The sequence below is a fragment of the Amblyraja radiata genome, chromosome 4, assembly GCF_010909765.2.
Source record: "Amblyraja radiata isolate CabotCenter1 chromosome 4, sAmbRad1.1.pri, whole genome shotgun sequence".
Classification (NCBI taxonomy): Eukaryota; Metazoa; Chordata; class Chondrichthyes; order Rajiformes; family Rajidae; genus Amblyraja; species Amblyraja radiata.
The window spans coordinates 60,717,588-60,733,497 of NC_045959.1; the positions used below are offsets into that span (position 1 = coordinate 60,717,588).

The 15,910-nt window shown below is 43.2% G+C and overlaps 1 protein-coding gene across 5 annotated transcripts in view; it reads left to right on the forward strand.

Moving 5' to 3' along the window:
- Window positions 1-15,910, forward strand: part of lpin2 (lipin 2) — a 122,014-nt gene that overhangs the window by 66,808 nt on the left and 39,296 nt on the right. For 2 of the 5 annotated variants that reach the window (XM_033019602.1, XM_033019598.1), the window contains exons 4-6: window positions 6,495-6,790; window positions 8,669-8,776; window positions 11,327-11,459. In XM_033019602.1, coding sequence (XP_032875493.1) covers window positions 6,495-6,790; window positions 8,669-8,776; window positions 11,327-11,459 — 537 coding nt within the window. The remainder of the gene's footprint in view (window positions 1-6,494; window positions 6,791-8,668; window positions 8,777-11,326; window positions 11,460-15,910) is intronic. The other 3 variants (XM_033019600.1, XM_033019601.1, XM_033019599.1) reach the window with 3 other exon arrangements.

Here is a 15,910-nt window from a genome sequence, read left to right on the forward strand (position 1 = left end):
CTGGGCCACTCCAACGGGAGTGCCGTTCCACCTCGAGCTGGGCCACTCCGACGGGAGTGCCATTTCACCTCGGGCTGGGCCACTCCGACGGGAGTGCCGTTCCACCTCGAGCTGGGCCACTCCGACGGGAGTGCCGTTCCACCCTCGGGTTGGGCCACTCCGACGGGAGTGCCGTTTCACCTCGGGCTGGGCCACTCCGACGGGAGTGCCGTTCCACCCTCGGGCTGGGCCGATCCGACGGGAGTGCCACAGCCCCTCACGGGAGAGTCTCAGCCCCTCGCCAGGCCGCCCTCACGGGAGCACAGTTCCAGCCCCGAGCTGGGCCGCCCTCACGGGAGCGAGCCTAGGGCGAGTCCTGTCAGGCTGCCTCCGGAGTCTCAAGGTCGCCAGCTCCGCCATTAGGCCTCAGCGCAGACGGAGGCAGAGAAGGGGGATACGACAAAAAAGTCGTATTCCCCCGAAGGGAGAGACTGCAAGCCCCGTTTCAACCCCCCACCACATAAACACAACCTAAAAACCAAAAACGTAACTAGACAAAACGAAAAAAAACAACACAAAAAAGTAAAGACAAATGGACTGCAGGCGAGCCGCAGCCGTTCCCAGCGCCGCCACTTCCGGAATACAAAGATAGGTGGTGTTGTGGATAATGAAGTAGATTTTCAAAGTCTACAGAGAGATTTAGGCCATTTGGAAGAGTGGGCTGAAAGATGGCAGATGGAGTTTAATGCTGATAAGTGTGAGGTGCTACATCTTGGCAGGACAAATCAAAATAGGACGTACATGGTAAATGGTAGTGAGTTGAGGAATGCAGTTGAACAGAGGGATCTAGGAATAACTGTGCACAGTTCCCTGAAGGTGGAATCTCATGTAGATAGGGTGGTAAAGAAAGCTTTTGGTGTGCTGGCCTTTATAAATCAGAGCATTGAGTATAGAAGTTGGGATGTAATGTTAAAATTGTACAAGGCATTGGTGAGGCCAATTCTGGAGTATGGTGTACAATTTTGGTCACCTAATTATAGGAAGGATGTCAACAAAATAGAGAGAGTACAGAGGAGATTTACTAGAATGTTGCCTGGGTTTCAGCAACTAAGTTCCAGAGAAAGGTTGAACAAGTTAGGTCTTTATTCTTTGGAGCACAGAAGGTTAAGGGGGGACTTGATAGAGGTCTTTATGATGAGAGGGATAGACAGAGTTGTGGATAAGCTTTTCCCATTAAGAGTAGGGAAGATTCAAACAAGAGGACATGACGAGAATTAAGGGACAGAAGTTTAGGGGTAACATGAGGGGGAACCTCTTTACTCAGAGAGTGGTAGCTGTGTGGAATGAGCTTCCAGTGGAAGTGGTGGAGGCAGGTTCGATTTTATCATTTAAAAATAAATTGGATAGGTATATGGACGGGAAAGGAATGGAGGATTATGGTCTGAGTGCAGGTAGATGGGACTAGGGGAGAATAAGTGTTCGGCACGGACTAGAAGGGCCGAGTTGTCCTGTTTCCGTACTGTAATTGTTATATGGTTTTAGGGAGGGGAAAATAAGAAAGTTATGAATTATGGGTCTTAATAAGCTGAGAGCTTTTTATCCAGCTTGCGGCATGGTGGTGCAGTGTTGGAGTTGCTACCTTACAGTGCCAGAGACCCGGGTTTGATCGTAACTACGGGTGGCGTCTGTACGGAGTTTGTACATTACCCCCGGTAACCACGTGAATCTTATCTGGGTTCTCCAGTTTTCTCCCACATTCCAAAGATGTACAGGTTTGTAGGCTAATTGGCTTTGGTAAAATTGTAAAGTGTCCCTAGTGTGTACGATAGTGTTGGTGTACGTGGTGATCGTTGGTCGGCGTGGACTTGATGGGCCGAAGTGCCTGTTTCGCCGACCAGAGATCACCCCATACACCAACACTATCCTACACACTAGGCACACTTTATAATTTTACCGAAGCCAATTTGCCTACAAACCTGTATGTCGTTCGAATGTGGATAAATGTGAGGTTATCCACTTTGGTGGCAAAAACAGGAAGGCAGATTATTATTTGAATGCGGTGTCAAGTTGGGAAAAGGGAAAGTACAACAGGATCTGGGGGTCCTTGTATATCAGTCACTGAAAGTAAGCATGGAGGTACAGTAGGCAGTGAAGAAAGTGAATGGCATGTTGGCCTTCATTACAAGAGGAGTTGCGTATAGGAGCAAAGAGGTCCTTCTGCAGTTCACAGGGCCCAAGTGAGACCACACCTGGAGTATTGTGTGCCGTTTTGTTCTCCAAATTTGAGGAAGAACATTCTTGCTATTGAGCGAGTACAACGTAGGTTCACCAGGTTAATTCCCGGGATGGCGGGCTGTCATATGTTGATAGAATGGAGCGGCTGGGCTTGTATACTCTGAAATTTAGAAGGATGAGAGGGAATCATTGAAACATATAAGATTATTCAGGGTTTAGACACGCTAGAGGCAGGACACATGTTCCCGATGTTAGGAGAGCCCAGATCCAGGGGCCACAGTTTAAGAATAAGGGGTAAGCCATTTAGAACGGAGATGAGGAAAGTGACAGAGTTGTGAGTCTGTGGAATTCTCTGCCAGGGCGATGGAGGCCGGTTTTCCGGATGCTTTCAAGAGAGAATTAGATGGAGCTCTTAAAGATAGCGGAGTCGGGGGTTATGGGGAGAAGGCAGGAATGGGGTACTGATTGTGGATGATCAGCCATGATCACATTGAATGGCGGTGCTGGCTCGAAGGGCCGAATGGCCTCCTCCTGCACCTATTGTCTATTGTGGGAGAAAGCCGGCTGTATACAGATACAGGGTTGTATTGCTAAAATAAAAATAAATTGCTAAAGGGGTAATTTTTGCTGTAGATTCATTTTTGTGCCATAATTATATTTTATAAATTGTGTTTGTATAACTGTACACCAGGCACGTGCTGTGAGTAATTACTCGGTGTAGGCAGTCAGTCGGCTTTAAAAAAAATTTTTTTTAAAAATCTTAAACCGCACACGCGCAGATTGTTCTCCTCTCCATAAAAATAAAGAATAACAATAAAGAAAGTAAAAATTCAATTTGCCGAAGGCTTCCAAATCTTCTTCATTCTGAATTACTGAATGGGTGGGGGGTGGAGGGTGCAGGTGGAGAGTTGGTGGGGAAAAACGGGAGCACACTGGGCCAAGTTGAATTAGTTGTGATCTTATTGAATGACAATACTAGTTCAAGGGACCAATTGGGGGGAGAGTTCCTTTCACAGCGTGTGGCGAGTCTGGCCAGGGGTAAAGTTGCAGAGAGGGCAGGAGCATTGAGAAGGAGGGGGTCGGGGATCATGCCAGCAACTCACTCACTTACCGCTGCCGCGGTGCTCCGGGCGTGGAGCCACAGCATTGTGGCCGGGGAGGGAAGGAGCTCGGATGGCTGCGAGCGACCGCCGGACCTCAGCACCTTCTGCCAGCCTGTTCACCTCTGGCAGTGCTCTCCGTCTGAACAGTGAGGGGACCAGCTCAAGAGCAAAGATCAGCGGAGCGGGTCAGCGGACGATGAATAACAGGACAGCGGGCAGTGGACACTCCTGTGTCAGCACGAACAAGGGACCAATTGAGGTTACTCGCACTGACAAATGGAGTAACCTCCACTGCCCGCTGGCCTGTTATCCATCGCACGCTGACCCGCTCTTGAGCTGATTGCTCTGGCATGATTCCCGACCCCCTCCTTCTCAACGCTCCTGTGCTCCCGCAACTTTACCGCTGGCCAGACTCCGCACACGCTGTGAAAGGAACTCTTCCCCCCCCCCCCCCCCAGCAGCGGCGCTGTCCTTTTACAGCCGCTTCCCACTTTACAGCCGCTTGCGCTGTGCATGAGTCGTACACAGTCCACGCTACAAAGGCAGAATTTCAGCTGCCTTCAGCTCTGCTTGAAATTGGCAGCTTGAAGCAGCATCCACGGCATGTGGGCTGCACACACTTTCCAGTATTACATGTACTGCACACGATCGATCTCTTAGGTAGGCAGAATTCTCCCGTGCCTTTACTATTTATATTTAATAATTATAATTTTATAATTTTAGTCGGGGCAGGCAGTGCCTACCTTGCCTACCCTGACGGCACGTGCCTGCTGTACACGTTATTCCTATTTCCAGCCAGCAAGCAATCAATGTGGTTATTAAATGAGATGGCAGCCCACAATAGTCTCTTCATTTTAAATCCGTTTGGTTCTTCTGCACGGGGGAGATGTTATTTTTGTCTGACTTTTTGCACAGTTGGCTCCATAATAGCTGTTATAGCAACATGATGCAGTGGCCTGTTAGAACTACAATTGTGTGGCAAAGAACTGCTTCTTTTAAACTGCGTCTCGATGGAAAGGTTACTTTGACATTCTGTTCTCAATGAAAAGGAAAACGGGAGCCAAGTTTGCTAGTTAATCTTTTTCCAAAGTGGAATATATAAATAAGCACACAAAAGTGGCCCCACTTTGTGGGGAAAAAGACGAGAAAGTAAAACAATTGTCAGCCAGCCACTGTGGTGTTTTCACCTCTACTGATGTTTTCTTTGGCTGAAAATAAGGATAGAAGGACGGAGTATAAGCAATGGAAATCCCATCAAGGTTGGGCAGGGAAGAAAATTATGGAGCCAGAAGCAAATTCATGACTTGTAAATTGATATCTACATGTGGCAGATTTGGCAGTGGGGTGCGGGGAGCAGGGAATTGCCTTTGTTGCTGACTTGCTTAAACCAGCCACTTGACACTTCCCACACGGCTGTGATGAATGAGTGGCATGGAATTTGCCAACAAGTCAGCCAGTCTCATTGATGATCACCGAGTGCTAGACAGATGTTGTGTCAATGATCAATTACTGATTTGGAGCAGTTCAGCTTTAATCTACTGCTGCCGACTACACAAGTGAAAGTTTGGGTCTAAAACATTAAGTTTAGTAGGAAGGGGGAAAAAAAGCCCAAACAGTACAAATTAGAAAATGTCTGTCATGATCCTTTCAAATTGCAACTTTTTTCCCTTGGCTGTCCAATTTGCTCAAGGAAATATAACTTTTTTTTAAAAAGCAGCAACTCTATTCCGGTTTTTTTTTGTAAATTCCTGCACCGGTATTTTAAAAAGTTCTGAGGAAGTAACTAATTGCACTCATAAAAAAGATTTGCTTCTCTTGTTGAGAGCATATGCTTCAGGCAGCAGCCAAGACATGTGGTTTTAATTATATGCTTTCTATAGCCTTTTGTGAGTGCCTTCTTGCAATGCATTTTTCATCAGCATTTGGTTTCCATGGTTTCCTTCATCTATTTTAGCCTTCCTGTATTCACGGTTTCGAATTTGACACAACTACATTTGGATGTAATGCTTTTACAAGAAAATTTACTCTAAAGTTTTAAGAAACCTGAACTCTGATGTTCTTCAATTCCTTGTTTCAGTTTTTGTCCTTTGTCCAAAAAGCATGTTTCCCTGGGAATGTGTGACATTAACTGAATGTGTAGAAGAGCATGGTTCTGGTAAACGGGAAGCTTGTTTATCCTTGGGCAATCCCTTGGGTAAAAGATGCCTTGCTTGCACATTGATGTACTAACAGCAATGAGTAGGTCTTGAAAGACTATAGTTATCTTGCTAGCTATTCAGGACCAATTAATATTTTACAGAATTTCATAGATTAATGTATCAAACTGCGTTATAACCCAAAAGTAATATTTCAGTGGTGTCTGAGCTTAGTTTTGTTTTGTCACGTGTACTGCAGTACAGTGAAAAGTTTTTGTTGCGTGCTAACTAACCAGTCAGCGGAAAGATAATACATGATTACAATCGAGCCATTCACAGTGTGCGTTTACATCAGGGCCGGCCTTAGGAGGTGCGGGGCCCAATTGGGAACAATTGGTGAGCCTGCGTTGCATCGTATAAAAGATGTTGTTACTAAAAGCAATGCAAAAGGGATTCAACACTCCCGCACATGCAGCAACAGTCCAAGCAACTGCAGACCGCAATATAGTCTTCTCTAGATGAAGATTAGCGGCACTAGCACAGAGCGCGGGGCCCCCTTAGGCATGGGGCCCAATTGGGAGCAATTGGTCCAATCGGCTTAAGGCCGGCCCTGGTTTACATGATAAAGGGAACAATATGAATAACGTTTAGTGCAAGATAAATCCAAAGTCCGATCAAAGATAGTCTGAGGTTCTCCAATAACGTAGATAGAAGTTCAGGACTGCTCCCTAGTTGGTGGTAGGGTGGTTCAGGTGCCTGATAACAGCTGGGAAGTAACTGTCCCTGAATCAGGAGGTGTGCGTTTTCACACTTCTATACCTTTCACCAGATGGGAGATGGGAGAAGATGGGGTGGTCAGGGTGAGACCCGTCCCGAGTTAGTGTTCATGAAATAGGTGGCACCAATTTGAGTAGGTTTAGATTAAATTCTCTGAATTTCTATGAACTTGAGGCTATATTTAAAAATGGTACAGCAAATGATCTTCAATCTACCGTTGACATAACCTGCAGTTTGAATGGGCTTCCGATTTTTATTTCACCAGGAAGAAGTTCCTCCTCACTTGGCCACCTCTCCCATCCATACGGAAGAAGGACAGTTCTTCAAGGAAATGAACTTGGAGAAACCTGGAACTGATCTGAGGGAGGGACAGAACTTGGAGAATGTTGTTCAGGGCGCTGGCCCAGAGACTATATGTTCCGGCTCGGGGAAGAAGAAGAAACGACGCAAGAAAAAAATTAAACCTGATGGCAAAAAGGAGGAGCGCACTTCAGGTGGAAGTGAAGATATATTTGAAATGGACTTGAGTTCTGAGGAAGACAAGCCGGTACACTCGTCCAGGTTGAAGCAAATTTTTATCTTGTAATTTTTGTGCTGTAAAAAAAATCTTTTAAGCACTGCTTAACGTTTGATTTTGGCAAAATATACCTTGGGAGTTTTGAGAATAAATAAGGCGCTTATTGTTTGGAGTGGTGAACCTTTCGGCTATGAAATGGTTTAAAAAAGAAAAAACACAAATTCAGTAGATTGGCAAGTTGGGTGAACAAATGATCTCTTCATGAAAAGTTTTGTTTACGAAAGAACTGCAGATGCTGGAAAAATTGAAAGTAGACAAAAATGCTGGCGAAACTCAGCGGGTGAGGCACCATCTAAGTTTTCATGAAAACTTGCCAGTAATGCTGAAATGGGACAACGATTTGTACAGAGGAAATAAATCCTGTGACTTGTAAATTGAGCTACTGGCCAATTTTATTATTTTATTGTTAGTTCCAGGAAATGGCTTTCTGGCTTAAATCCAATATATGTTGCTGTTGTTAGGAAAGTATGTATTTCCTCTGCTCATTGGGGAAAAAAATTCTCCTTTAGCCTATTCAAGAATTATACAATTTTACTAAGTTTTAGATGGCCTCTTTGTTTATAAATATGAGCCATAGTAATGGTATCAGGCATGCCCAATCTGTTCTTTTTAAAGTTTCTTTAACAAACAATTATTTTACATTTGTTTAACCTGAACTTTGTTAATCATTTCTGGATGATCTTTTGGCTTTAAAAGTGATGTGACTGCAGCATCATGGAAATGGTTGATGTCCACCTGCAATTCCATTCCTTTAGTATTATTCTTGCTATTGAGGGAGTGCAGCGTAGGTTCACCAGGTTAGTTCCCAGAATGGTGGGACTGACATATGATGAAAGAATGGGTCGACTGGAATTTAGAGGGATGAGGGGGATAGAAGCATATAAAATTCTTAAAGGATTGGACAGGCTAGATGCAAGAAAATGTTCCCCATGATGGGGGAGTCCAGAACCAGGGGTCACGGTTTAAGAATAAGGAGTAGGCCTTATGGAAAAAACTCTCACCCAGAGAGTTGTAAATCTGTGGAATCCTCATGCCACAGAAGGCAATGGAGGCCAATTCACTGGATGTTTTCAAGAGAGAGTTAGATTTAGCTCTTGGGGCTAAGGAATCAAGGGATATGGGGAAAAAAGCAGGAACCGGATACTGATTTTGGATGATCAGCCATGATCATATTGAATGGCGGTGCTGGCTCGGAGGGCCAAATGGCCTACTCCTGCACTTGTTTTCTATGTTTATGCTTCCATTAGTGAATGATTATCAAAGAATCCAAGGGAAACAAAGCATAGAAACAGACCCTTCAGACTACTGAGTCCTACTACCCATTCACCCTAACCCTACATTAATCCCATTTCTATTCTTCACACATTTTTCACTTCAACTTTTCCTCCACCCCACTAATTCTACCCCTCACTTACAAATTGGGGACAATTTAGAGATTAATTTAGAGATCAGTATCTAACTTGGGACTGTCGCTGTAAACCTGGGACTGTACCTCTACCAGTTGTGTCACTGCATTGTGTAAACATGGTGGATAATTTGAATGTTGAAAAATAAGGAAGTAAATTACACTTCAATTTGAATCTAATTTTGCAGGAAATATAGGAAGAATAAATTGTGATCAAAGAAATTGCATCTGTTGCTGATATGTATTGTTTGTTTCGTGTTCTACTTGCAGTTATTTTTCATATTGTCACTTAATAAAGGATCTGATTATAACTTAATAATTAATAACTTAATAATTATAACAATAATAAATATCCCATTATTAATTATAAATAACATTATTTTGTAATATCCCATTGTTAAATATAATTATGTTTAAATATAACTTTAAAACGTATCCCATTATTTTCTTCGTTCAGGGGATCGATATATTCTTCATTGAAGGAAAATGACTTGAAAGAATCTCCAACTTTTCACCATGAGGTCACTTACCCACATTCTGATGGTGACTGGTATCCAACTGAGAGGTACGTCTTGCAGTCCAACGTCAAAAAATATTATAACAGACTATCCCATCTTTTTAATTGCAGTATATATTCGAGCAGAGATTTTATAACTGCATGTGCTTATCTGTAGGACTTGTGTTAGGCCTTATTTGGAGTATTGCATGCAGTTGCTCCATTACAGGAAAGATGGGGAAGCTTTGGAGCAGGTGCAGAAAAGGTTTACCCGAATGCTACCTGAATTAGGGAGTTTTGGCTACATGGTGAGGTTGGGCAAATTTTGATTGTTTTCTCTAGAATACTGTAGGTTGAGGGGGGACATGATAGAAATTTATAAAATGTACAGGAGGCACTAACCAGTGTAGTGACTTGGAACCTTTATTCCAATGGTGGAAATGTCAAAGTGGAGAAGACATTGCATTAAGTTGGGAGGGACAAAATTTAAAGGAGATGTGCGGGACAAGTCTTTTACAGTGGCATGGGTGCCTGGAACTCGCTGACAAGGGTAATGATGGCCGGCAGATACGACAGTGGCTTTTAAGAAGCTTTTAGATAGGCATATGGATATGCAGAGAATAGAGAATATGGATCATGTGTAGGCACAGGTGAATAATTTATCTTGGCATCAAGTTTATGGGCTGAAGGGCTTGTTCTCTCATTCTGTACTTTTCTATGTTCTATTTATCCGTGTCATATTTAACCTTCTGTGAGTACGAATCGTTGAATAATTTTGGCTTTGTTTTGCTGTCCAGTTTATAACATGTTGAATATACTGGATTTTCTACTATATTTAAACGAACAAGCACACATTCTGTTGTGCATCTTGCAGATGCCTATATTATTTGAATCTTGATAGACATTTCTATGAACAATTCGATTGTGCTATGCAAAGATGTTTCTGAGCTGAAAGATTGTGTTTCACAGCTGGGTACAAAAAGACAAGGGCTGGTACTGTTTCATTCCTTTTCTCAGCGCATTCCTTTTCTCAGCGCATTCCAATTTATAACCAATAAAGTACTTTTGACGATGCTGTTGCCGTGTGGGAAAAACGAAAACCATTTTGCATTCTGCATCTGATTAGAATCCTGGAATAATAGCCATATTATTAGTGCCCAAGTACATTGTAATGGGAGTCAGTTCACAGTTAATAATATTTTCTCTACAAGATGTTGGTGAGGCTGCATTTGGAATATTCTGTTCAGTTTTGGTCACCCTGCTTCAGGAACAATGTTATTAAGATGGAAAGAGTGCAGAGAGGATTTACGAGGATATTATTATTATTATTATTATTATTATTGCTTTATTTATATAGCACATTTTAAGTCAACTTGCATTGACACCAAAGTGCTTTACATAAATTAAATAATAAATTTACATACAAACCATAGAAAAAGGTTAAAAATAAATAAAGAAAGAAAATGGACACAACACATTATAGAGTTCAACACAAACATCCCCCCACAACAGAATCAAAAATGTCCACTGTGGGGAAAGGCAACAGAAAGTTAAGTCCTCTTCCTCTGAAACACCCGAGGTCGGGGCCCATTTGTGGCCTTGCAGCCAGTCCGATGATTTTCAGGGCCCTCTTGCCGTGAAGATGGAACACTGGCGTCGGGTGAAACAATTCCTCAAGCGGCTTGGAAAGTCTGGAGCGGCTGCCTCCTCTATTGCCAGAACAAGAGGGCCAAAGCTTTGGGGAGAGTTTTGGTAGGCTAGGACTTTATTAGTTGGATTGCAGGAGGCTGAAGGGTGACAATAGACAATAGGTGTAGGCCATTCGGCCCTTTGAGCCAGCACCGCCATTCAATGTGATCATGGCTGATCATTTATACTCAGTACCCCGTTCCTGCCTTCTCCCCATATCCCCTGACTCCGCTATCTTTAATAGCCCTATCTAGCTCTCTCTTGAAAGTATCCAGAGGTCTTGCCAAGGTGTATAAGATCATGAGGGGAATAGATAGAGTGAATGCACAGTTTGTACCCAGAGCAAGGGAATCAAGAACCAGAGGACATAGGTTTAAGATGGGATGGGCAAGATTTACTAGGAATTTGAGGGGCAACCTTTTCGTACAGAGGGAGGTAGGTACATGGAACGAGCTGCCAGAGGATGTAGTTGACGGAGGAACTATAAACAGCATTCAAAAGGCAATTGGACAGAGACATGATGGGAAGGTTTACATGGATGGGAAGGATATAGGCCAAACGTGGCAGGTGGGAGTAATGTAGATCGGGCGTTTTGTGCAGCATTGTCAACTTGTGCCGAAGGGCCTATGACATCATATGACATCATGATTCTGCACCTGTGCCAACAAAGATCAGGAAAATTCTCTTACTTTGGACTGAGCACTTAGAAAGGATTTTATTTTTCTGTATAAATGCAGAGAATGTTAAGGTTATTTGTGGGCATGATTATGCTCAAAATGGTTCACAAATTGTAAATCTAGGTCCACCATATTTAAACCACCAATTTTTGATTATCGGAAAAAATAATTTAAAAAAAAACACTGACAGGTTCATTACTTTAATAAATGTATTTTTTTAACAAATATATTCTTTCCTTTTATTTGTTATTAGTACATCCTATTCCCAGCCTGCTTCTCCCAAAAGTGATTCGGAGTTGATGGTGAAACCAACTGACTTACTGTTGTCCGAGTCCCACATGCAGTGGTCTTGGGGAGAGTTTCCCGAGTCAACAAGGGTAAAGAATGTAATTACATTTTCCAACTGATATATTTTTGATACCTTTGGAGCTTTTTCTAACTTTGTTATTACTATCATGGCATGATTATCGGGCACATGAGAATTTCAAGGAATAAATTGAAATAGAGACTTTTCCAAGAAATGTTTAAAAAAAAAAAAGGAATGGAAGACACAAAATGCTGGAGTAATTTAGTGAGTCAAATGGCATCTCTGGAGAACATGGATAGGTGATGCAGCTCTCCTTTGTCCAACCCTCTGCCCATGAAAACCCCCCTCGCTTGTATCCACCTATTACTTGCTAGGCTTTGTTCTGCCCCTCCTCTCTTTCAGCTCTCTCCTCCTCTCCCCCACCCCATCACATTCAATCTGAAGAAGGGTCCCAACCTGAAACATCACCTATCCACGTTCTTCAGGGCTGCTGCCTGCCCCACTGAGTTACACCAGCACTCTTTTTTTGTAAACCAGCATCTGTAGTTCCTAAATTTTAGTGATGTTCGGAAGTGTCATGGATGAAATAAAATAACCACACTTCATCATGAAGATTGTGATTGTTTTAATGGTTAAACTTGTTATATTACTGATTGTAAGAAGGAATAGCATTGTGGTTTGCTTTTGAACTATGAACTAAATTTTAAGCGCAAGAATGAAATAGAAATAATTGTCAGTATTATATGCCATTCATCTAAAGTGAAAAGACGCATGAACTAACACATGACAGGAGTGGTGTAATAGTGGAGCAGCGGTCGGGTTACAGCACTTGCAGCGTCGGAGACCCAGGTTCGATCCCAACTACGGGTGTTGTCTGTACTGAGTTTGTACGTTCTCCCCTTGACCTGCATGGGTTTTCTCCTAGATCTTTGGTTTCCTTCCACATTGCAAAGACATACAGGTTTGTAAGTTAATTGGCTTGGTAAATGTAAAAATTGTCCCTAGTGTGTGTAGTATAGTGTTAATATGCGGCGATCGCTGGTTGGCGCGGACCCGTTGGGCCGATAGGCCTGTTTCCACGCTGTATCTGTATCACTAAACTAAATAGAAAGGATTAGCATTCCTAGGGCATCGAGGAGAATTCTGCAAAGGTTTGAAAAGATTGGTGGACATTATCTGAACTGTGTGAGGGAGAAGTTGAAACTAACGTGGAAAAGCAAAAAAAGAAGAAAATCCAAGTTGGAACAGGATGTCCTCTACTTCCACTTTATCAAGTTTTAGCTTTATTATTGTCATATATGTACTGAGGTGCAGTGAAAAGCTTTCCCTTGAATGCTATTCAACTGATGAGATAATACTGCACACCAATACAATCAAGCCAAACTCCAGTACAATAGGTAGAGCATAGGGGAAGTTACAGAGTATAGAATGTACTCGGCATCATAATGCATCCGTTCCATAGGCAAAGTCCAGTGTCCACAATAGAGGGGAGGTGAATTGGAGTACCGTAGCTTAAGGAAGGACCATAAATCAAAAGGGTTTTATAAGTTCTGAAATTGAATAACTTTCAATACTGAATCAGAATATACTTACTGTATGAGATGCTGTCCAGCTCCTCTATTTGATACTTAAAACAGGCCTTCATTCCCGGTTGGCTCAAGAGTAACTCGGGAGAGGAACTTGGTAACTCGGGAGAGGGACTTGGTACATCACAGAAATGAGAAGTAAACGGCAAACTTAGACATACACGTGGGAACTCGTTTAAACTCGTGAACATAAACTTGGAATCTCGTAGACAACCACGAGTGTGATTTTCTTTCACTTGATTTTCTTTCACTTGGGATCACTCGTGTGTGGCCTCGCACCGTGAGACAGGGTCATTAAACATTTGAGTCAAGATGTGTCTCATCAATGTCATTTACAACTGAAGCATGGTCTTGATGTTAACCTTTCATTTCCCGCGTAATAAACTGTAACACTATTTAATTCCTTAATTGCTACGCTGTGCCTACATACTTAGCCGTTTGTGAATAATATTGTGAACTGAATTAGTGTTCTTAATTTTAAAATAGCCACCACAGCGGCTATTTATGTTTAATCTTTATGTAGTTTTGTATCTTGCTTTTTTGGTATGGCTGTATGGTAAATCAAATAGCTATAACCAAGTAATGGATTCACTCCAACTACCCAGCAATCATTCCGTGAAACAAGTTGATTTCAAATACAAAGTTCTTTTTTAACAGCTAAAATGTATTTTTGCTACTGCAAGCTAAAAATACAAAAGGCTGTTTGTTACATTGTTTTATAGTGTATCATTGCACAAGTGTTGATTGAATTAGATAGAGCTCTAGGGGCTAGTGGAGTCAAGGGATATGGGGAGAAGGCAGGCACGGGCTATTGATAGGGGACGATCAGCCATGATCACAATGAATGGCTCGAAGGGCCGAATGGCCGCCTCCTGCACCTATTTTCTATGTTTCTATCAAGCAATTGCTTGTCTATTTTAATAATAATAATACTATCTTTTATTGTCAATGCACATATGTGCAACGAGATTTGGGTATGCAGCTTCCATCCGATGTCATAACTTAAACAACTAAAAAATTTAGATTTAGATACCCCGAGAAACATGATTTATAAAAAGAACAATAAAACAGTCAATACAGTCTAAAGTGCAAATGTGTCTGTGCCGGGTCGATGTGCAACGTGACCATCCGAGGGAGACAGTTCATGGGGGTGGGGGGCACTCAGCAGGGCCGGTTCAGAGCAGCTATAGCTCTGGGGATGAAGCTGTTCCTGAGTCTGGAGGTGCGGGCGTAGAAGGCCTTGTAACGTCTGCCGGAAGGTAGGAGTTCGAACAGTCCATTACAAGGGTGTGAGGAGTCTTTGTGGATGCTGACGGCCTTCCTGAGGCACCATGTGTAGTAGATGTCCTCCAAGGCTGGTAGCTTTGACCCAATAATCTTCTGTGCTCTGTGGACGACGCGCTGAAGAGCTCTCCTCTCCGCCTCCGTGCAGCTGAGATACCACACAGAGATGCCATATGTTAGTATGCTCTCTGTGGTGCAGCGGTAGAAGGTTGTCAGCAGCTGTTGGGGCCTCCCAAAGTGCTAAAGGCCTGTTCCACATGAGCGACCTAATCTGTGAGTTCTGGCGAGTTTATCCTCGACTCATACTCGCAGCATGGTCGACACAAGGTCGTAGGAGGTCTTCGTAACTCTCCTTCATGCTCGAGATTGGTCTCCGTGTACTCGAGGACTCAGCTAGGTTGCGGCGTTTTTATCAATATGTTAAAAAAAATGCCCGCGAGTAAAAAAAGGCCGCCATGAAAAAAATCGATACTTTTTTTACCCATAGGTTTAGTCGTAGTAGGTCGGCACGTTAGTCGTAGGTAATCAAGGGTAGTCGAAGGTAGTCGTAGATAGTCTTCATCATAGTCGAAGGGAGGTCGAAGGAGGTCATCTTCACTCTCCTCTGTTCGGTGTCCAATTTTTCCGAAGTTAGTCGTAGCTAGTCGAAGCTGGTCTTCAACATAGTCGAAGGAGGGCGAAGGAGGTCTTCAACTGGAGGGCAGCATCCACCTGTGTGGTTACTTTCAAGGAAATGTGTAATGTGCCTGTCACATTTACGCGATTTTTTTCGGCGACTGTCATAGTCGTAGCAGGTCGCCGAAAAACAGGCGACTGGACCCCCCCTACGACAATGTCTACAACAACCTACCACCTAGTCGATGTCAAGCTAACAACAACCGGTGTCCCATTAGGACGTCCACCTACGACCACATCTACGACAACCTACGTCCATCTGCGACAAGCTACGACAAGGTACAACCCTGTTGGCGACAACCGACAACAACTTAAGACAATTCAGTCGCTGGTTGACATAGCTTGACGTAGGTAGTGACCAATGGAATTCACCGGTCAGCACCGGCGACAGCCTACGTCATCCTGGCGACAACCTACGACAGCGCCTACTTCAGGAGAAGTCATGCTACGCTTATTGACGTCAAGTCGACAGTCGCCGAAAAGTTTTGAAAATTTCAAAGTCCAGCGGCGACCAGAAAAATGCTACGATTCTTTGGGCGACTGAGGAGACTACTCACGACCATACAGGCGACACATGTGGCGACAGCCTAGTCGCCTAACAAATCGCCTAAGTGGGACAGGCCCATAACCGTACCCATCAGCCTCTCTGCTCCACAACACACTCCAGGGTCCAAATGTTTATTATGAAAGTCCTGCCCTGGTTTGACGCCAAAAAGCATCACTTCTCTCATCAGAGTTAAATTCCATTTGCCATTCCTTGACCAACTTCCCTAGTTGATCCAGATATGTTTGTAAACTTGGAAAACCTCCCCCACCCCCAGCCCTCTCTCCCTGTCCACAAATCAACATTGCCATTCAAATCTTTAATAAAGATGACACAATCTATTCACTGAATTGGTTAAGTTTGTGATTTGGTTAAATGTTATTTCATGCTTTTGTAAGTCAAAGTAAAATTGTGTGCAGCTGCATGTGGAATGACCAACAT